The 22,970-nt window shown below is 43.8% G+C and overlaps 1 protein-coding gene across 1 annotated transcript in view; it reads right to left on the bottom strand.

Annotated features, from left to right (window-relative positions):
• Window positions 1-22,970, bottom strand: part of LOC120019659 (ephrin type-A receptor 7) — a 71,819-nt gene that overhangs the window by 36,914 nt on the left and 11,935 nt on the right. The window contains exons 4-5 of the mRNA XM_038963029.1: window positions 13,886-14,041; window positions 7,835-8,170 (exon numbers count right to left, since the gene is read on the bottom strand). Of these exons, the coding sequence (XP_038818957.1) occupies window positions 7,835-8,170; window positions 13,886-14,041 (492 nt within the window). The remainder of the gene's footprint in view (window positions 1-7,834; window positions 8,171-13,885; window positions 14,042-22,970) is intronic.

The following is a 22,970-nucleotide window of genomic DNA, read 5'->3' on the forward strand; positions in this document are numbered from 1 at the left end:
GTCCTTTAACCTCAGGCTGACCGAGCTGTTTTCCAGTGTGTGTCAGACTAGCAGACAGAGTTAAACCTGTCACCTTGAGTTAAACTGTCTGGGTCGTATGAAAGGTATCCCCCTAGTCTACACCCACAGCAGAGCTGGGAAAATGCCCTCTGTAAAAGGAACAAACCATCAAGGTCTTGAGATTGGGGAATGGCTTCGTGGGAGTGTGTATTTTTTCTCTCAAGTCTATGGGGATTTGGCAACTGTCAGGCACCTATGACATGCATCACTATTTAGGTTTTATTACCAAACTCCTTTAAGTTCTTCGGCAGGAAATGAAACACTTGAATGCCTATTCTGCAAAGTGCTGGAGCCCTTTCCAGCCAGGGTATCTAGCATGGACGAGCATGTGTTCCATATAAACACAGTGCCTGGGAGTCACAGGTGCATGCTGGGTTTGTGTGTGTATGTGTGTGCGTGTCAGAGAAAGAGAGAGAGTATATGAGTGTTTACTGGGGCCTCCCAGTCACCCCCATGGGCAGTAAAGGGAGTAGAGCCTCTGCATAGCATCACAGGCCAGCCCCAGCTTGCTCTACAAATACAAACTTCTATTATTTGATCCATTTGTCGCCATGAATGTGTACTGTATGTATACTTGTATATTGTATATATACTGTATGTATACTTGTATGTATATTTGTATTTGTATTTATTAGGGATCCCCATTAGCTCTTGCCAAGGGAGCAGCTACACTTCCTGGGGTCCAAACACATCAAGACAGTTACATTACACATAAAACAAAACATAAAACAGTACATCATATAATATCGCTAAACCAACACATATCCACAACAGAAAATGCACAATACCACCATAAAATAAAACCACAATGTACGTGTGTGTAGCGTGTGTGTGTGAATGCCTGTGTCGGTACCTGTACATGTGTCTCTTCACAGTCCCCGCTGTTCCATAAGGTGTATTTTGATCTGTTTTTAAAAATCTGATTCTACTGCTTGCATCAGTTACCTGATGTGGAATAGAGTTCCATGTAGTCATGGCTCTATGTATTACTGTTAGCCTCCCATAGTATGTTGTGAAGAGACCTCTGGTGGCATGGAGAGACCTCTGGTGGCATGTCTTGTGGGGTATGCATGGGTGTCCGAGCTGTGTGCTAGCAGTTTAAACAGACAGCTCGGTGCATTCAGCGTGTCAACACTTCTTACATCTTGAAGGCACCGGAGGTAATTACGCACAAGAGTTTCATACTAATGCTGAATACATTCTCAACAACTCAGAGATATACAAAAAGTGTGACGTCATTGAAAACAAAGGGTTATGCATTGCGAAATATATTCATCTGCATAAGAATGAAGGCATTGTCTCTGAACCTGTGTTATGAGTAATGTTATCGGTGCTAAATACATTTTCATTATTTTCCATTCGCGTTTCATTGTTCGCAGGTCATGCTATTATTTATCCCAGCCCTCATCCACTATTTCCACCCAGCCATGGACTGCTTCATTTAGGAGCTGTCAGTCAATGAAACTCGTTAATAATAAGAGCAATCAAATTTTAAATTAACTATATTAGAGTTACATTTTTGTGCTAAATGATATTTCTCAAGTAGACATTTACTTTGTAAGGGCATTCATTTCACTGAGCTCATAATCTGTACAACATGGAATTTTCCTATATGCCAGTATCTTCTATATGCCAGTGGACTTAAACTAATGAGCCATAGAGGAAAATTTGAGATTCCTTGTCCTAGACATAAAAAGTGAAAATTTGAATTGTTGGAACAGTTGAAAACTAGCTAGCTGGCTTAATCGGGCATATTTACAGAAATGTTGATTGATGTGCATTGTCCCTGTCAGAGGGTGTAAATGTTCTGGGACAGTGAAAAGTTCAGTTGCTGTTGCTAAGGTAAACAATAGGTAGCCTGGGGAAAAGTTTGTAGCCTCAAACTTGTTTGCAGTTTCACAGGCTTCTAAATAATGAAACTGGTTTCAATCCTGAATTCTGTGGGAAACACCGGCTAGAAGATAAAACTGAATAAGAATCAGCGCCGTAGCCTTTTAACTTTGACAAGATTCCCAGCTGGGCAAAACAACATCATAATCACAAAAGAATTGCAGTTCCCGGCAGTGTTTTCAATCCAGATATCAAGTAACATTCTTTTCTACAAATGTTCAAGCATCACTGCAAACGCAACACACTTAGACACACACACAAACACAAAGAAAGTATAGAATGAGAGATTGATAAATATTGCTTTCATCAACATTATCCTAGCTACGAACGGGTAAGGAACAAAAAGTAATTTTTTAAAATGCTATTTAGTGGACGGTAACAAATGTGTTTTTCACAGCTCCTCAACACAGTCTGCCTGTAACCGTGTCTGTAAATGTGTCCTTTCCGAGGCAGAGAGAGAGAGAGAGAAACGGGGCTGTAATTCTGACAGAGTGCATGGAACGCTTAAACTCGGTGTGTTCTCAGAGAAAGGCCCTTCTGCCACTGGGATGTCCACTGGTGGTGATAGGCACCAAGTCAAGGGGAAAGAGGGAACACTGTGGGGCTACTGTGAGAGAGAGCTCAGTCATGCACGCCAGATTCAGAGGGATTTAGGTAGCTCGTCTGCCAGCAATAAAAGACTGAAACAGGATACTTGGGGAGATTAATTACCTAGATAGGCCACGATAATGCCATTTAAATAGGAAAGTAATTAAAGTGCACCTTCCATGAAAATTATTCATTGCTGACGGATTGGGTGACAGGCAAATCAGGAGGCATTTACAGAAAGCTACAGGTTAAGTGCCGGAGCGCTTGTGCTTCGGGGAGACCACCGCTGTTTTATTGCAGCTGTTGAATCGGACTGCTTTGCCCAGCTCTCATCAAATTACTGCATGTGGAAGGACAGAGAAAAAAGAGGGGGGGGGGCTCCCAGGTAACATAAAACCACTGACAAATGCAACAAAGGAGAATCCGCTTAACTTTAAAATGACACCGGCCACGATGGCGGTGGTCAGTGGGGAATCCTCCGAATCAATCCACTCTGTCTAAGGCCACCATGACAGATTAGGACATTAAAAAGAATCAATCAATGGGCCTTTGTTTCCATAAGTGTTACTCTCACCAATACATTGAGAAATATCAATTTTGCAGTGAAAAAGTATAGATAAAGTGACCATATATATTACTGTTCGAGAACCACAGAGTATCAGCTTGCATGGTTGCCTGTTTAAACACTGCTCACTCCCAACATTTACCTAACTAATTTCACTGTGTTAAAGGGGCAATCAGCAGTTGCTACATCCCTTTTTGGACTTGTATTTAATGATATGTACCCATTGATTCTTGAAGAATATAACTTATAAATGCCTCACGATCAACTGTCGTACCCCATCAGAACCCCAGATAAAAGCTCTTTTTACTCCAATGTTTGTAAACAAAGAACATGTAAACAAACACTATATAGCCTCAACACACATTTAAAACTATCATTTCGATATCATGGGTGGTCAATCCTTGCATCTATAGCTCGGTCAATTCATTTTTGAGAGTGATTACATTCCCTCAGCTTCGTTAATGTTTCTCCTGCTGATTGCCGCTTTGAGGGAGATGAATCATCCAATGATAGCACTAATACTTGTTGCGGTAGACCTTCATACAAATGACTGACATCAAACAATAAAGTAGTCCTGACAATACCAGCAGCCCAACAACTTGTGTTGAAAGGGGGATATTTGCTTCTCACGCAAGGCTAGAGCATAGAGGCTTTTCAGATCAAAGTGAAATGCTTAGCTGACACTCATGCGTGCCACAATGCATTTTCTCACTGAGTAAAATGGTGGCAAAGGGAATAGTTTGTTGTTCCCTTTGAATGTTTAAATAGGTTTGCACTTGAGGACACTCTGATCTCATTTGAAGTAAATATGAAGTTACACAACAATAGTCCTGAAGGAGATGATCTAAAAATAAACCAGGAAAGCAACATTGTTTTATCTGAATCCATTCATCTGCAAAAATGTATAATTTTTTTTTAAAAGGCTATCAACGTGCGACCTGTTACAGTTCCACCGTGAAGGAGGATGAAATGAAGAATAAAAGACGACCCCAATCTTCGTCGAGGTGTAAATAAAACATATCGCTAAGTTATATCCCAATCCCACGCTGACTCATACTAGAGGGCTCGGAACACAAATAGCGACAGTAGAAGTTTCTATCGGTATGTAACCTGTTCGCTGCTCCTGGCTAATATGAGCTGTCAGCATTAAAATCAATTTCCACAGCTTCCCCCTTTCCCTCTTCAAAGGTGCAATGTGCAGAAATCGCTTCGCCATTTCCTGGTTGCTAAAATTCTAACAGTTTGCCTATTTTCTGTTCATATGACAAAACAAGCAATGTATAGAGAAGCAATGTTTGGGAAACACTGTAGAGCAGTGTTTCCCAAACTCGGTCCTGGGGACCCCAAGGGGTGCAGGTTTTGTTTTTTGGACCTAGCACTACACAATTGATTCAAATAATAAACTCATCGTTAAGCTTTGATTATTTGAATCAGCTGTGTAGTGCTATGGCAAAAAACAAAACGTGCACCCCATTGGATCCCCAGGACTGAGTTTGAGAAACACTGGTGTAGAGAATCATTATACCATATAAACCGCTGTGAAATACATTTTCAATAACCAAAAATATAGCATTTTCAGCTGTTTGAAGCTGTTATACAAAACCGAAAGTTAAATACTCAAAAACTAAACTTGACAACGGGAAGCATAGAAATAGAGCACATAGAACAGATCTACCGCTTCTTAGACTTCAATTAGATTCATCTATAACTCACATTTCTATGTGAATTTGGTTGGTCGCCAAAAAAGTTACATATTGCAGCTGTAATAGATTGTTTACGCCACTTTATGCTCACACCTTAACAGCATCATCCACTGGTCTGTGGCTGAGTGTCCCGTCACACATAGTGCTCCTATAGCCATCCCCCTTAACCAATTCCAATCATATTTCTACCGTGGTTCTCCACAGGGAATTTTCGGGTTGAGATGTGCACACACACTCTCTTGAATAAATACGAATGGTTATTCCATCAGCAGTTCTCACTCACAGGCTTCTGAAAGAACAAAAGTCCTTCTCTACAAGTGTAGCGGCATGAAAGCATCCGGAGTATGGAGGATCTTCGAGGGCAGCTCTCTAGAGTTATCAAGCGACAATAGTGCCCTGATTGAAATGCACTCTCCGTCTAGCTAGCCTAACTTTTTCCGGAAAAACTCCACCTCATCAAGATGTGATGACAAATTCATATTAATTCACCTGCGTAGGAGGACGTGGTGAGGATGCGAGGGGGAGAGTCGAAGACAAAACAAGATGATGAACTTGCATGCGCCGCATCTCCAACAGTAGTTATTTAAACACACTTATAGACAGAGCTGGGAGGTAATTTGGTTTCCCTGGGAACAATAAGCACTCGGCACCTTGTGCAGATCCTCAACTCATCCACGGCTGCAGACTGCCTCACAGCCTTACTCCTCACACGTCCTTTGGTATAATTAGGGAAGGTGTGAATTCCTAATCAGATGAATCACCATCTGCATTTTCGCAGTCGCCCTGCTCCTCTACTTCTCTCCTCCTCTCCCTCTGTTCCGCTCCTCCTCTCCTCTTCACAAGTTGATTATCCTTCAGCAGGAGAGAGAGGCACTACCTGCTACATGGTCTCTCCTCTCCTCTCTTCAAGGCTTGTTCAGGACCACGGCTCACTCTCTCGCTACCTCCAACCCGAGGGAAGGTTCATCAATTCTGGATGGTGAGGCGTTAAAGAGTTTATTATTGCAGTCATTCATTAACAATGTGGCCCGACTGTACATGCTCGCTCGGGAAGGGGGCCATTGTTTTGGGAAGCGCCGACGTTCCAATTAAAAAGCGCTGGAGCGTTCCCTAATGGCCCGGGCACAGCATCCGGACACGATGAAGACCCAGTGGCCAGTGCTGAAAAGCACCGCAGGACAGGGTTAACGTCTAGGCTGCAACCTGCGCAGCAACACTGATTCTGCTTGCTCTCTCACATGAGGATCTCACTAACAATATGTGTTGGCACATCATCAAACTGAAGCCATGCAGTCTGCTACATCCCCAATTGTTGAAATGTGTCATAGTGTATCTAGGCTATAGGGTAACAAAACATCTATAAACACATCTAATTACACTAAATAGTAGTGAACATCTCAAACTATGTAATTCTTACTTCAAATAGTAGCCTAATGCTAGCTTTAAGACGTAAACATAATTTCTTCCTCATCAAATGCTTCCCTCTATTTCCCACTATTTCTGATGGCTAAATATACCGCAGGGTTAACAGAGTAATTGTCTGTTGTCAACATGCCACGTGTAATTATAAGAGGCTCTGAGGGAGCCATGTGTTAATTGTTTCCCCCCATCTTTTCCTGCAGGTCTCCCTCCTTGCAGTGTCCTTGTGTCCTTGGCAAGGCAACCCCTAGAACCATCCAGCGTGTGTCTCTGTCACGAACCGTGTCACGGAACATACATCATTCCCTTCAGTTGAACCCACATTCATTCTGCTGCCTGGCCACAGTTATCCATTCTGTTTCTCTCTCTCCTCTCTCCCCATTTGACAGTGTTAGAATGGGGGTTGTTGCGATATTTCTTATTCTATTTTGTCTATTTGATATATATATATTTCTCAGTACATGCAAACAAATAACACAGTACAGTATTCTAAACGAGTGCACTCAAAAATGTCTGAAATAAAACAGGTACTGTATGCAGATTCATCTTACTGGGAGAGCATCGCCGGACATGGCTGCATGTTCAGGATTGCCCCAATTCGTTCAAGAAAAAAACTCTAAAGAGTTGCAGCTCTTCTGCATTCATGTATAGGGCTGGGTTGGGGTGAAGTTAAGTCTAATTTACAACAGCCCAAGTCTAATTTAAGGTCATCTGACAGGTGGTTCAAAGTCAAACTTAAACATATACCACAAGGGACTCGGTGTGCGCCACACAAGTCCCAGAATTCTCGTAGCTACTGGTTAGCAACATGGTTATGATGATAATATTCCCCAAACACTCTTTACAAGCTACAATGGCTGTGCAACCCTCTTTTAATGGCCCTAGTTAGTATTCCCTTTTGACTCCAACTGCGCTTCATGGATGCTTGAGCATGAAAGATAAATCTTGTTTGGTGGATCCATAGAAATAATGAATTAAAAAAAGGTGTAGTGCTGCCTTCAGTTGGGAGTGTGTCACCAAGAAAATACAGCATTTTAATTATGCTAGGTTCCCAGGGGAGTTAGCGGCACGCACTGTTTCCTATGCTACAACTCGCAGCAAGCCTTGCTATGCTACTAAAGCTTTCCACCATAGCTCTGACACACATATTAAATTAATCTGGGTAATATGCCAACTGTAAATGCTGTGTATCAGCCTATGATCATTAATGCCAATGAGGTATGATTAAGGTACTCAGTTGAACGGCAGACCTCAGCGCAAAATAACCATTTGTTTGTATGTAAAATATGCCGAACGTTTGTATAGTGCATGGCCTAAGTGCAAACGTTTACCATTATTCTGTATCCTAAAAGGGCCATATCTGCCTCGCTTATCCTGAACATCTAGGAGACCATGAAGTGCTGCATATGAAAATGTGTGTTTCTTTGTAACTTAATCATGAAGGCAATTCTAGATCACACCAGCGGAATATGAAAGTGCAAGGAATTTAGCAATAGTTATTAATTAAAGTGTACAGGGAAGGGTGGATGTTAGGATGTAGGACCTTGTTCTGGAATCGAGCCAAACCCCAGAATTGATTTGATCTCTATGAGCCAATCAGACTCCTTACTTGCTTGACTGGTGGCGATGCTGACTGCGGCGAACAGCCTCTGGGTGCGGCTGAGGTCAGATACCCCGTTGACTGCCTCGACCTCGAAGGTGTAGTTGGCGTGGGCCAGCAGGTCCACCACGCTCACGTAGGTGTCCACTAATCCCGCCTGTTGGGGGGAGTATCCCACGTTACCCCCGCACGGCACGCACTCCTCGGGCTCCCAACTGCAGCGACGGCACATAATCCTATAGGTGACGTCGTTGCGGCCGCCCGTGTCGGCCGGCGGGCTCCACTCCAGGCTGACCGTGGTCTGGTTGATGTTGTAGACCAGGTTCTGTGGCGCCGAGGGAGGTCCTGTCAGGGCGGGAGGCAGACAAAGAGGGAGAGGAGGGAAGGAAGGAAGGAGGAAGAGGAGGGAGAGTTAAATAACAGAGTGCCAGGGAGGGAAAGTGACAGCAGACTGGGTGTGTGCACTGACTGGATATGCGGTTCACTGTTCTGCTCTGTTCTCTCAGACTGACTGGCACGGGACATGCCAGCTCTGACCCTTTGAGCCACACTGACACACAATTATAATAGAGCTCAAATCTAAAAAGAAAAACTAGTGCAGGTAGGAAGAGAGGAAGTCAAACACCAGCAAAGCCAAGGTCAGTGAGGAGTAGGCTGCGAAACTGAGACAACTCATGGGGACTATTATAATGCATAATGACTGCATTCCTACCACTCTGATTTGATGTGGTACATGCTAAATATGAATGTGAACGTGTTAAGTATCGGTCATTTGTCATGTCAATTGTGTGATAGTATTGCCTTTCGAGTGTGATTTGCACTGTTAAAGAACAGGTACCTGTTTAAAGGAGTGAATGGTTCATGCAAGGTGAAGGTAAGTCCTTTTTGGATGCCCGTTCTGTTCATCAATAACCATGCATTCACAAGTCACGAGTTGTCGTTAACATTCAAACATGGAATATATCAGAAATGTAACATTGGCAGGAATATCCAGTTGAAATAATTGAGATGTCATTCCATTGTAGAACTATTTATCCTGAACAGGGGATCAGAGGGAAGCAGATACGAGGCATTATTAGCTCTCCCTCAGTCCTCCCCAATATACAATTATCCCAGTGTGAGACAAAGGGTTTCCTTTCCAATGAATCGCAGAGACAAGACACTTAAAGTTGATGTTTTTGAAAAATAGCCACCGGAATCTACAAGTGAGATTACATCTGAGTTATCGCCCCACAAAAGCCTCTATATAGAATATCACTGGAAGCACACTAACCACGAGTTCAATAAATTATCCATACTTCACTAGAACATAAACCATTGTCCTCTGAACAATAGCAAAGAATTACACTCTTCTCATAAAAACAATGATTTACAAATTGCTGCTTTTATCACTCAAATTCAAGCCCTTGTTTTTATGACCCAGATGTTTATATACTGTAGGCCTGCAATTAAGTGATCGTTTTATGTCCCTTTTAATGCACTATAGATTATGACTTGTATTCTTTGTTCATGGGCGTTTTCAAAAGCATCTTTCATTTTCTCGGTGAAATACTAAACGACTTCATTTTCATCCAAATCCAAAGAGCTTCTCACCACATTTATTTAGACAAAAGTCTTTACAAATTGGTAATACTTATGCATAGAGCGACAACTATAAACTGAGTTATTATTTATTTTATTTATTTAACCTTTATTTAACTAGGCAAGTCAGTTAAGAACAAATTCTTATTTTACAATGTCGGTCTACCCCGGCCAAACCCTCCCCTAACCCGGATGATGCTGGGCCAATTGTGCACCGCCCTATGGGACTCCGGATCACACCAGTTGTGATAGAGCCCAGGATCGAACAAGGGTCTGTAGTGACGCCTCTAGCACTGAGATGCAGTGCCTTAGTGCCACTCAGGAGCCCAATATTGCAAATTGGGTTATTTTCCTAATTCCTCCCATTAAGAAGAATGAGGCAGGCATAACAGAGCCATCCATATTCACGGCTACAGAGGGAAATGATGAGACGGAGCCAGTGATACTCTGGGCTCTGGAGATGAAAGAGACACATGTGGCAGCTGAAGAGGAGAGGCGGCACGACTCTCTAGCTAGAGCCAAGGCACGACTTCAGCACTGTCACCTACACTGGACCTGGGCTCATAAAGGACTAGTTCACTATTTTACAACTTGATGTTAGACAGTTCCTCACCCTGGAAGTAGTCTATGGGCCAGGAGTAATGTAATCCAGGGTTCAGTCTTCTTTAAACAGCCATTACAAATTTCCGCTAACCTTAGCCACCACAAGCTAACAATCAATGGAAGCGATGGGGGCATGTGTTACTTAAAGGTGATTTGGCAACAACAACAAAAATGTACATGCTCACATGCCACCATCACTCCCACTCGTTATTAGCTTGTGGTGGCTAAAGTTAGTAGTGGCTGTTTAAAGAGAACAGAACCATGGATTACAGTTTCTCCTGGCCCATAGACTACTTCCAGGGTGAGGAACCAGCTAACATTAAGTTGTAAAATAGTGAACTAGTTCTTTAATCCCCTTCAGGGACAAAGAGCGAGAGTCACACACATACACACACGTGCACGCACAAACACACAGATGCACACACACACTCATCTCTCAGGCATTTGTTTGTACTGCATTACCATGGTCACGGTTACCAACAGACAATAGCTTGTTTTATTTACTCAGCTACTCTCATTGAGTCTCAGGTGACAAAGGTCAGGGCAGTGATTTCAGAGATAACATCTGGAGGAGGATATTGAATTAGAATGAATTTGAGTGGCCTGTGTTTTGTTCTTGTTTTGCGGACATGGAATACAGTGAGTGCAAGCTTCCCTTCGTTGTCCTAGACTAGACATAGTGCTTCCTGTTCCCTGGGTTGGCTTTGTTCCCCCGCCACCACACAGTTCTCTCTGTAAGGTGAGGTGACACTGTCCTCCCCGTCTTACCTGCAGCTAGGAGAGGCGACATCCTGAGCCTCTGCCGTCTGTCTGCTGATCCTCGTAGCTCAAGGGCTTGCCGCCCTCGCTCCCTCTCTCTCTATCTTTCTCTTTTTCCGTCTCTCACTCCTCTCCTCTCTCTGTCTTATCTCTTTACGTTTTTCCCCTCTCACCCCCTCCTCCCGGTGAAGTTTCATTTCACGGATTAGCCTTCCATAGCCCTCACAGTCTGAGACGTCTCAATCACATGCTAGCTTCTTCCTTCCAACGCCGCATTGTGTGTGCGTGCGTGTGTGTGGGTGGGTGGGTGAATGTGTCCTGTCACCTCCTTCTTATAGCGTAATACAGCTGATTCTCCAGACACTGGGTGAACCTGTGATATTGCTGATGAATAACCCCCTCTAACAGCACATTCACTTGTCAACCAAATCGAATGGACCTTTTTAACTGAATGATATTGCATAAACCAAGATGGCTGACTCTTTTTGGATAATAGCAATAGTTACTAGATAATTAGGTCATCTTGCTGAGCCTGTCTCTCTGTGTAGAGCTGAGAGACCTGAGTTAGTCAGAGGGCTTAGGAGAAAAGACTAATGTCCTGATCTGCTGTGAGAGAGAGCAGAGCTAAAAGAGAGAGGTGCTCTTGGCCGTCTCAGCCCTCCACTGCCCTATTAGGGGGCTACACACTAATTGGAGGGATGGAGGGAAAGAGGGGAGGCTGGGGGTGAATGGTATTCAAATCAGCCTAGCACTCATCCTTCATCTGCAAACATGTGTCGTGACCTTTGACCTGGGTGGTTTAAAACCTGGCTGAGTGAAGCCATGTGGAAGAGAGGGAGGCCGTGATAGGAGGAAGAAAGGAGGAAAGGGACTCCTACGTTCCACTGGCCCTCATCCGTCCCCTAGCAACTACAGGCTCCAATCAGGATGGAATCTCTCTCTCTCTCTCTCTCTCTCTCTCTCTCTCTCCCTCTCTCTCTCTCTCCCTCTCTCTCTCTCTCTGTCTCTGTCTCTCTCTCTCTCTCTCTCTCTCTCTCTCTCTCTCTCCCTCTCCCTCTCCCTCTCCCTCTCCCTCTCCGTGAGATGTCAACTTGTTGAGGTTGCAAATTTGAGTGGGACGACGGGGGCGAGATGGGGGAGAGGGGAGGAAGGGGGAGATGGCTGCTCACAACTGCCCTTTTCAGACCCTGCTAGCGCCAGCACTGCTCACAGCTGTCACATGATTGATGCCCACTCCCCAACCTGTCAGCAGCTTCAAGGCTTTGCTCCGCTTCTGGAAAAATGCTCCCAGCCTTCCTGCAGTGCCATCCCCATACATTTCTCATTATCTCTTGGCTTTGCATAAGAATGGAGTGAGCAAATATTGGAAAAACAATATCATACAATGTGTTTTCCCTTCTCTCTCAACACGCAATTATTGCAACAATGATAACGGAAAATATATTGTCCGACGGACCTTTCAAAACTAGTGTCTTCATTTCCGTTTTTGCCTGTTGCAGTGAATTACCTCTCCCAATATATCCACGTTTCATCTTTATCTTCCTCTTCGTCCAATCTTAGTCTCATAAAGACATTCCTAATCCATGTGCTGCAGAGATCTGTCTCTCTGTTTGTACAGAGCCTAAGATAAGGGAGGTTTACAAGCGCCCATTTAAAAATCTGTCAATCAAGCTGTTTGCTCAAGAAATGTAAATTCACTTTCAATTACTATTGAATTCTACCCCAGACCAGACCAGACCCCACAAAGGCTGGCCCACGTCGGGGAAAATGTAGGGAAAATGGCGCAGCCCACCTTCTACAAAAATATTTGCATTCAAACTAGGGATTTCGTGGCTAATTGAGGTAAGCAGGTAATTCTGTTAATAGATTATGCATGTATGAACTACACATTGACACATCCAGCTCAAAGCGGGAGGGTTAAAAAAAAATGTAGTAGTCGCCAAAGTTCCAGAGCACGTCTTTATGTAGATAAACAGTGGAATCTATTAAAAAGACAACTTGGCCATTGCCATTTCACATGTCTGTTTCCACCAAAGTGATCCTTCACAGCAGAACAGGCAGAGGGCATCGGGAAATAACAAAATAATATAAAACGTCTTCATGGTCAATTGCGTAGCAGTAAAGTTCTTGTTTTCATCTTCCGACAGTAAACCCACAAGACGGGCTTGGTGGAGAAAGAAATGGATCAGTCTTTCATAAAAATCATCTGAGTGGTTACCGTGGAAATGTGGGCTTTTTGTTTACTACCGGTTTCTGATTGGAGAAGGTAGGGGTGGGAAGGGGGAGGGGTAGGTAGAGTCGGTCCTGTCCTTGTTTCAAGTCAAGGACTGAATTAAGACTGGCCAGAACAAATAAGGACAGAGAGAGAGAGAGATGCTGGGATAAATCAGACTTACAGAGGGAGTCCACTTTTCCACCTCTCCTTATTAGCCCAGTCCTTGCACCACCCTGCCCGCTCTACTGTTCCTTTAAATTAGGCCTAATTTCATTGTCCCTGTGTCCTCCCTCCCTCCCCCCTTCCCTCCATCTCTGTGGAGTCAGTCATTGGTTTGAGGTGGTGGTGGTGCGGAGGGGGGGGGGGGGGGGGGGTAGCCCTGTAAAAGCCCCCCATGAATCTACCTGTTTGGGAGCAACAGATGTGGATTTGGGAGCAAATGAGCCCCACCCTCTAAAATGAATCCCCTGGCCTGTGTAAACAGGTCATCAATGCCTGTCACATAATTGCAACATTGACCAGAACAAATGGAGACACAGGGTGCTGCTGTTGACTGTAATTGCAATCTTTTAGACGGGAAATGGCAAATTGCTCCTCTGATCATTAACTACCAGCCGGGAGGGGGGGGGTACAGAAAAAAAAAACACTCAGGCCCATGAACATAATTATAAAGACATATTGGGAAGCAGAGGCAGGGGACTGGTATGGGCTCTGGAGTAGATTAGATGGTGAACAGATCTGGGCTTTTCACAATCCTCCAGATTGAACATTCTCAGTGTGGCCAGTGGGGGTCTGGAAGAGAGACGTGCATGTGCACGTGCAAGCATGTGTTCATGAGTGCATAAATGCAGACTCTAAGACAGGTCCTTCCTGTATTTACCTAGCAACGCTCCAGTACTTACTTGTGCAGGCCACAGAGGGTGGGTCCGAGAGTCCCCGGTAGTAGCCGTCCTCACAGTCGCAGCGCCACGAGCCCTCCCGATCATTGTAGCTGTGTGCTGGGCAGCGCGAACACTGCAGGTCCTGGGACGAGGACTTGTAGAACCCACGGCCACATGCTATAATCAGAGGAAGAAGGGAAGGGAAGGGGGGGGGGGGGTTAGTTCACACTTGAATTCCCAGAAAGGGCATGATGGAACAGAGCATTACACTTTTGTTCACATCACAGAACAGCTGGTGTTCGGATCAACCTGCCCCTCTGGCTTCATCAACCAGCTTAACAAACCCCACTTAAAAACACATCACAAATATCACCATGTCAAAGCCTGCACCGAATGAGGAAAAATGACTGCTTATTAACCTGAGAGGGAAAATAGAGCTATTTTTGTTTAGTTTTTTATCCCCTGGTCAGTAAATAAATACTTGTTTTGTTTATCAAAGCCCAGTCTGAGCGGGTGTGTTGTCCTAGTCAGGCATACAGTGCTAAGTGAGGTGTGACTAGAGAAAACAGACCAGGTTGTAGAAACCCTGAATGGATTATTTGAGCGTTTCAGCTTCGTGAATATGCTCGTATGCCAGGGATAAGAGACAGTGTATGAATTATTCCCTACTGGTCACATGGCTGTTTGTGTGATGGGTAGAGCCCTGTTTTTTGGTTGATCATGTCACATGACCTGGATTTGAAACTTTAAGCCTTTTCCAGAAATGAGAATTACGCCACAAAATGAAAGCGTTTGTCTGAGGATGGCGCTGGACCATCTGACGTGAAAAGAAAAGAAGAAAGTTTGATGAAAGTAAAGTTTCAAATCCAGGTCACGCGACATGATCAACCAAACAACGGGCCCTAGCGATGAGTTAACTCAGCCACTTGCGAGTTATTAGGGAAACACTAAATCTGGAGGGGGAAAAAACAGGGACAGTAACTGACAAAATCCAGCAATAATGCAACAACAACAAAAACAGAACAATTCCTGTATAACAAATGAAACGATTCATACAGAGGGCTTTGTGAATCACATGCATGATCCAAATTCACTTTTAAGCATGAGTGAATAGGGAAATGTCTATTTTGGGTTTGGCTTTTTTAGTCTCAACACTTCAAGACAAGTAAGCCACAGTGACCCGCTGTTAGTGGAAAATCCAACGCTAAGCCTTATGGAGGAAAAAAAACTCAATCTAGGCCACATGATTTCTGTTCCAATCTGCAAAGGAATCTATATGCCTGTAAATAGCTCTGCATACAAACTATCAAATTATACAAAACATTTATTTTACATGAGCCGCTGGGGAAATGGGCAAAGGTTTTTTATACCGAGGTCCCCCGTTTCACATCTCCGTTACACTCTTTTTTTCAGAGGTTCAAAATCGTTGGCCGTACTTCTGTGACAGGTCTAAAATAGAGAGGATGAAGGAACCTGGTTTCCCCTCATTCTAACACCTCCACAGCGCAAGGAGGAGACCGAGGGACGGGGTATCCCCATTTCAGCAACATGAAAGCCCTGTCACTCTCTATTTATCTCACCGCACCAGCCTCGTGAAACAAGACCTTTTTCGGAGAGGGGAAAAAATAGATGATTTTATCTCTAATACTTCCTTACCTGAGAACGGCAGTAATTGAAAACAGGGTTTTAAAGCTGTGAGAGAGGTGCCTTGTGATGGGAGCTGTGTGCTGCCTACCGAAACATATTAATCACACACATTCTCATGTACCAATCCACCATAACGTTAGACATTAAGTGCAAACAATGTACCTACACATAATCCCACACCTAATGCACCACACAATTCTCTGATAAGACTACGTAAATATTCACATATGTTAGCTTGTGCCTGTGATAACACAGAGCAGTCCATTTGCAGAATGTTCAAGATTGGTCAGTGGTGCTGTTTGAAAGGCTGCTCTCTCTCCTCTCCCACCACGCATGGCTGTTTAAACACTCTGATAAGCCAGCGTGTCTGTTTGCCTTTGGGTTTGGGTAGTGGTGCTCCGCTGGGTGGCCAGCAGTGTTGAGGGGAGGCCCAGCTCTCTCCCATTGCTACTGCCACTCTGCCTGCCTGGCTCTCAGGCATCCAGACTGAGTCTCCAGATTAGTGCTATCTCAGCCACTGGAACAACAGGGCATTCAAAAGTAAACAGTACTCCAAGTTAAAGTTCCCATGTAAAAATATGGTTTATTTCCCATTTCTTTTTTTTCTTCATGATGGCCCCTGTGTTTTTCAATGTGTCTGACCGGCTGTTTACAGAAGCAACGAGGCGGCAAAGTAGGGCATCAAATCAAACAGCTGTGTGACATGGGTAACCATTTTTCTGGGCTCGCCTTGGCTCTCCCTCTCCCGTGCTCTCTCACAGCGCACTGAGTGACAAGGGCAAACACAGCCATCCCAGAGCCTGCATTCCTGTCCAAGCAGCACAGACGCTCTTGGCCAGTTCCTGGCCCTGGTATCATCAGCTGAAAACACACTCTTTAACAGAGATGTTGAAGCATTAGATGAAAGCGGGTGATAGTGAGTGATTTTCCCCTTGTCTTTCCTTTGCAGCAACGTATTTCTTCAGAGGGGGAAAGAAAACTCAGCTGTATAATTACCCTGGGTTCACTCTCTAGTGCTTGTCTGTAATATCAGGGCAAACTGTGCGCGCCTCTCGTATAGTACTTGAGAACTTCGCTAACAAAGTGTTACACTGACAGTGAAACACATTAGAACACTGTACGCGTCTCCCGACTCACGATAATCCGTAGCACACCCTAGATTGATCACATCCAACAGACAAACGTATATTTACACGCATGTGAGGGGGGGGAAAGTACATAGTGACAACTTAAAAAGGCCCTTCAACACCACTCAGATGAAGGCTAATAGGCTGTGCTTGTTGACACAGGCGAGGGGGAGAAAAACACAGAAAACACCAGCCTCATTTACACTACACTGCGAATATAGCCAGTCCTTAGAGAACAGGGCTGAGGTTGAGCAGAGAGAGCGAGGGAGGGAGGGCGGAAGAAAATACAAATCTGACATTCCACCCCGCTCCTTAGCGAGGAGTAACAGAGCCAGCATCTGTAATTTTCCTTCCAGTGGTCAAACGCTCTCATTCAGCGATGGGGGAAAACAGTGTGCAGTCAGCGTTTTTATGCACCGCACTGATAGAACAGAAAAGGCCTCAGTTAGGAATGACTATGCCCCGACTCACTCTATCTCTTCTGAGGACGTTTAAATCACTCTCCACATTGTGTGGGACAACGAGAGGATAAAACAAGAAGCCGTTATCTGGAACAGACACACACTAAGAGACGAAATTCTCAATATTTATTTTTCCTCCCGAGTCTGGCTTCTTAACATTTTTGAATTGCATCCAGACAGCGGCTCTCACTGTTTGGCGATTAAATGACAATCTGGATAAAGGACACGGAGACGGAAAAAAGGGAAGAGGATGGATGAGATTCCTGCGTTGACATTTTGTGACAGGCTGACATATCGCTTCCTGTGGCCTTACCAGATGATAATTATTCCTAATGTCCCGGCGCAATGGCACTTGAACTGTATTTCCTGCGTTTAATCTTCCATTTTGATTGACAGTTTGCATTTCATTTCGACTTCTAGCTAGCGTTACCATTACGGAAAAGCAAAGGTTTTACCTTTGTTTTAGAGAGTCGGTGAAATATGTAAACAACTCTCTTCCACTTCCCAATTAACCCTCACAACTAATCAGGTTCTCCTTATCAACTATTGAGGACAGAGGGGTCTTCAGGGTCTTAACAGGCTAGAAGTAATATAGAGTTTCACCACATCTGTCTCATTGTACTATGGTAGGGCTTCAGAGGGACAGGCGTAGCCCCTAGCAGTAGTACCAGTAATCCTGCCTCGGTTGAGAGTGGGGGGAATGATGGTGGTGGTGAGTGTTGTGCTCCAGCTCTCCTGGCCAACATTGCGATGAGATGGACTAGTGTGTGCCAGTCTGTCTCCATGGCCTGCCGTGATGACCCCTGTCAGAGCTGGGCCTCCCCCTGGCCACCCTCCCATCTAGCTTGATTATGTGTTAAATCCGCATGCGTGTCCCATTTAGCTTGATTATGTGTTAAATCCGCATGCGTGTCCCATCTAGCTTGATTATGTGTTAAATCCGCATGCGTGTCCCATCTAGCTTGATTATGTGTTAAATCCGCATGCGTGTCCCATCTAGCTTGATTATGTGTTAAATCCGCATGCGTGTCTTTCAGGATGGATGTGGAAAGAATGCAAGAGTCGGCCGGTCGGCAAGCGGAGAGGAGCGGAGGCTAAAGAGACCTGGCGAGAGAGAGAGCAGCGTGGAGAGATGGCACGCCATTAGAGTGATAAAGGAGGCCGGGGGAGAGAACTGCAGTCGACAGGACCAACAGGCAGGCCAGGCTCTGCTCGCTGATGAATGCCAGGTGGAGCGGGTCAAACGCGATAAAGGAAACAGTTTATTTTCTTATTTCAAAACGCCATTGCCTTTCCTTAAACAGTCTCCGTCGCCGCCGCCGCCGCTACGATAGGGAAATGTCCTTATAAATATCAACTATAAACACAGGCCCCGCGAAGGATGGGATTCTGGTCTTCGCTGCTTTTTATGAATCCATTTCCTCCGGGTGTCTTTCTCTCCTTCCTTGTTTCGCTTGTTCTGACCTCGGTGGTCAGTCGTCTGGCTAGACAGCATAAACACATCTACCTCCTATTCTCTCTGCTAGACATTGTTTCATCAACTCCATTATACTGCAAACTCAATGTTAATATTACCAGGGACATTCTTTCCCAGTCATTTTTTTTTTTAAACGCCCTGTTTCTAAATGTTCACAGAGCCATGACATTCTATTTCAGAAACATTGCTTTAGATCCGTGTTCGGGTTTTATTTCTAAAGCACAATTAAGCAATAAGGCACGTGGGGGTGTTGTATATGTCCAATAAACCATGGCTAAGGGCTGTTCTTCGGCGCGACGCAACCCCGAGGTTGTTGCTATTATAAACTGGTTACCAACATAATTCAATGTTTTGTCAAACCCGTAGTATACGGTCTGACATACCATGGCTGTCAGTCAATCAGCATTCAGGACTCGAACAACCCAGTATATAATATACAATTATGACCGTGACACTGTGTTGTAGCTGGAAAGGGATGCCAATAGCTCTGGAGAAGCTGATTTCTTATGCATTACTAAACATTGGCTACGGGGTGTATACTGTGTGGCTTAGATGTAACTCGTGTGCTTGCCTCAGTAAATAGTATGTGTGCACATCCATCAAGCTCTGTTTACTGACATGTTATGTACGCTACACTCTCTTTTATATGCTAATGAAATTTTGTTTCCGCCTAGCAACAGGTGTTTTTACACTTTTCCACCTCTATGAGGAAAACAATATTCAGGTAGCCTACTGCACTTTCTATTAAATCTCCCTTTTTTTTATCTATAAAGAAAGAAAAGAAAGAGAAACTAAGCTGAACAACTGGGCTTTTTCCCTGAGACATGTTAATCTTTCACCTTTGAAAGGCGAGGCGCCTAACCAGCTCCTGGAAACAGTGGCACAACACACACAGAAGTGGAGGGAGACAGAACTGGAACCCTCTTCGCAGGGGACGCAAATTTAGTTTGAATGTCTAACCCCTTCCAAACAAGCTACTTTCAAACACCTACACCTCCTGTGGGCTTTAGATGGGGGGGGGGGGGGGGTGGAGGGAGAGAGAGAGGGAACAAGGCTACTACAGTGAGCGAAAAACTACAAAATGTTCAGATTAAGAGTCTTAGCTAGAAAGAAACAGATTAAATGGTTAAAACACCTAAAAACTATCATATTGTCGATAATTCTTCCCACATAGGCCCACCACGCACAGCTGGATTGGCTGGCTTGGCACATCCAGACAACTGCTCCATTCATCGGTGCTAACTGTGCTTAGGGGGAGATAAGTAGCTTTACCATGAGAAACAAAGAGAAGATTAGCATTCCCTTACACTGTGTTAGAGGGCGCACTCCCTGAGGAAGTGTCTGGTTAGATGTACCGAGCTAAGATCAAAACTAGCCTACCGATTTAAAAAAAGATATATATTCTGTTCTGGCTAACCAAACATTCATATAATTTAAGTCTTAAAGTATTTGGGTTGTAGAATTAGAAATATACACATCATTGGGAATGAAATCTAACAGGGAAATATGGTTTCAATTTCACAGCAAAATGGAACTGATTTAAATGATTTAGGCCGCTGATTTAGGCCCAGTGCAGTAAAAAAATATATATATATCATGGGTTTTATATATATTTCCACACTATGGAATAATACTGTGAAATTGTGAAAATTCTGATAATGCACTTAAAGTAAGAGCTGTTTGAAAAGACCGCCTGAAATTTCCACCTGTTTTGGTGGGAGGGAGTTTTGGCCTTCCATGGTGACATCACCATGCAGTACATTAGACCAATAAGTAAGAGAGTTCTAAACCTCTCTGCCAATAACAGCTAGTTTTCAGTTTTCCCCTCCCCACTCAGACCACTTCCAGACAGTCCTAGCAAAATTCTTGCTTGAGAAATTGCTCTTTGCTAAGAAGCTATTTTTGTTTCTTTTTGATGCTTTTAATTGAAAACAATCACTGCGAGGTGCTTAATTGTTACCCAGAAATGATTTGATATTGAGATAAAAACTACTGCATTGGACCTTTAAGTAAAATAGCAGGGCAATCCAATTACTACTGAATTCATTATATCTCTGACAGTCCCATTTGTGTTGGCTCCAATTTGTCGTCCGTAGTACCAAAGGAAGTATCTTTAGCCTCACTTGTAATTGTTCATGTGTTAAACCTAAAGCCAAGACATCTATGTTAAAAATTAAGTCTTAGAAGAGAACATATTGTATCGGGTGTGGTGATAATCATGCCAGTACATCCGATTCAATAATCAATATGTACCGTAGTTTTGGTAAATGTCGCAGCAGTTACAAAAGTCACATGATAAGTGTGAAGAAAACATAACATCATTTACTTATAACCAGTTCATAACTAGTTTCCAAACTTTTCAAAAGACATCTGCTCCTAATGCATTACAGCCTGTGCTGCTGCATGTTGTCAGAAATACAAATAAGCAACAATAAACTCCAGCACCTGTTTCCTCCCTCAGCTTTCATATTGATTTACTGCATGGATCTGCAGATGGAAAATGAAGGATGTTATCACATTAAATCAATTATATTACAGAATTTATAGCTCTGGTCCCGCCTGAGCAGAAACTGAACATTGCGTCCGTACAAAACTACAGCCTCTTCCAGAGAAAGAGAGAGGTCTTCACTTCTTTAATTCATCATGCAGGGTAAAGGCTTTCCAAATGACTTTCCAGTGACATGGAAAATGTCCCTGCCTAATCGTCTTATATTTAGTTCATTTAACTCGCATGGCGACGGGAGAGAAAAGTCTTAAGGGCAGCTACATTTTAATGGAGGATGTGGTCAGCTCTGAGAGGACCTCTGCTGAAAGACTTCTAAGGAAAGGAGAAGAGACTGTGCTGCTCTGGAGATAAAAGCAGTGGGCCAAAGGTTTACCCAACCCAAAGCCCCCTGCAGCCACAACGAATCAGCACTCAAAATGTCCCCAGTCAGCAACTAAGCATTATGTCCAGATTGTGCCAATGCCCCCCACTCTCCCCACTCCCTTCCACCCCACTCCAATCCCCATGGTCCCACTACTGTGACAGAAAGGACTGAAACACAGGGACAATGTCAAACCAGCCGCTAGTTTCCCCACCGCGGTCCAGCCCCCTTGGCCTCCAGTGACACAAAGGTGTCCGTTTGCTCTCAGATGGCCGTGCTGCCGTGGACGCTGCTCCAGAGACAGCCAGAGCCCCTCAGGAGGCCAAGAGAACCATCGATCAAGATTTGACAACCAACCACACTAAATCTAAACCCAGTTCCTGTCCTGACAACCAACCACACTAAATATATACCCAGTTCCTGTCCTGACAACCAACCACACTAAATATATACACAGTTCCTGTCCTGACAACCAACCACACTAAATATATACCCAGTTCCTGTCCTGACAACCAACCACACCAAATATATACCCAGTTCCTGTCCTGACAACCAACCACACCAAATATATACCCAGTTCCTGTCGTGACAACCAACCACACTAAATATATACCCAGTTCCTGTCGTGACAACCAACCACACTAAATATATACCCAGTTCCTGTCCTGACAACCAACCACACTAAATATATACCCAGTTCCTGTCCTGACAACCAACCACACTAAATATATACCCAGTTCCTGTCCGTGGCCGCTCCAGTTCAAACAAATGCTAATCACAAGTTTATGGATTATAATTATCATGATAATTAGAACAAACTTGCTTTTTTGCATCTGAACAAGCAGTATCACTGAGATGCTTTGCTTACGTGAGCAGATAAAATTATTTGGAGTGGGGAAAAACAGACGGCTTGAGTCAAAAGAACATGATCTGTTTTATAATTTTTTATAACTTGCTTAAATGTTTTATTTGGTAATAACCTAGTACAGAAACACACTCATTGCCTGCCTCACAAAGTAGCTTGTATTCCTCTGTGCAGTGCTTTTGCTCTTTGTAACCCCTAGTTATGAGAAAAGGGCAGTTTCTTCTGCTTCTCATTAGTATAAAGTAGCATAGTTCCTTCCTCTGAGAAATGTAAAGAGCACAAAATGGTTTAAATTGTGAATTTGGAGAGCTATTGAATTGTACATTTGGACAGTTAACAGGGTATTCATTTTAATGTTGGATCCAATGTCTCTCCCTTTTAAATATATACTACCACTTCCGAATGAGAAATAAAATAATACAAAATAAAACTTTTCCCTGGATATCAAGTCTCCTAGCTGCACAATGCTGCCAGGCCTGACATTCTGCAGGAACGTCCACGTGTCAAATGAAATACAAATGCCTCGTTTTCCGAACAAAAAGGTTTTACTGGGCTCACTCTTTTCCATTCATTTTGGTTTGGTAAATATTTGTTTCAAAGTCATATGCAAAACTAGAATAGCCGATATCCATCGATTCACATGATTATAGGCCTTAATCTAA

This window comes from Salvelinus namaycush, chromosome 24 (genome assembly GCF_016432855.1).
Source record: "Salvelinus namaycush isolate Seneca chromosome 24, SaNama_1.0, whole genome shotgun sequence".
NCBI classification, from domain to species: Eukaryota; Metazoa; Chordata; class Actinopteri; order Salmoniformes; family Salmonidae; genus Salvelinus; species Salvelinus namaycush.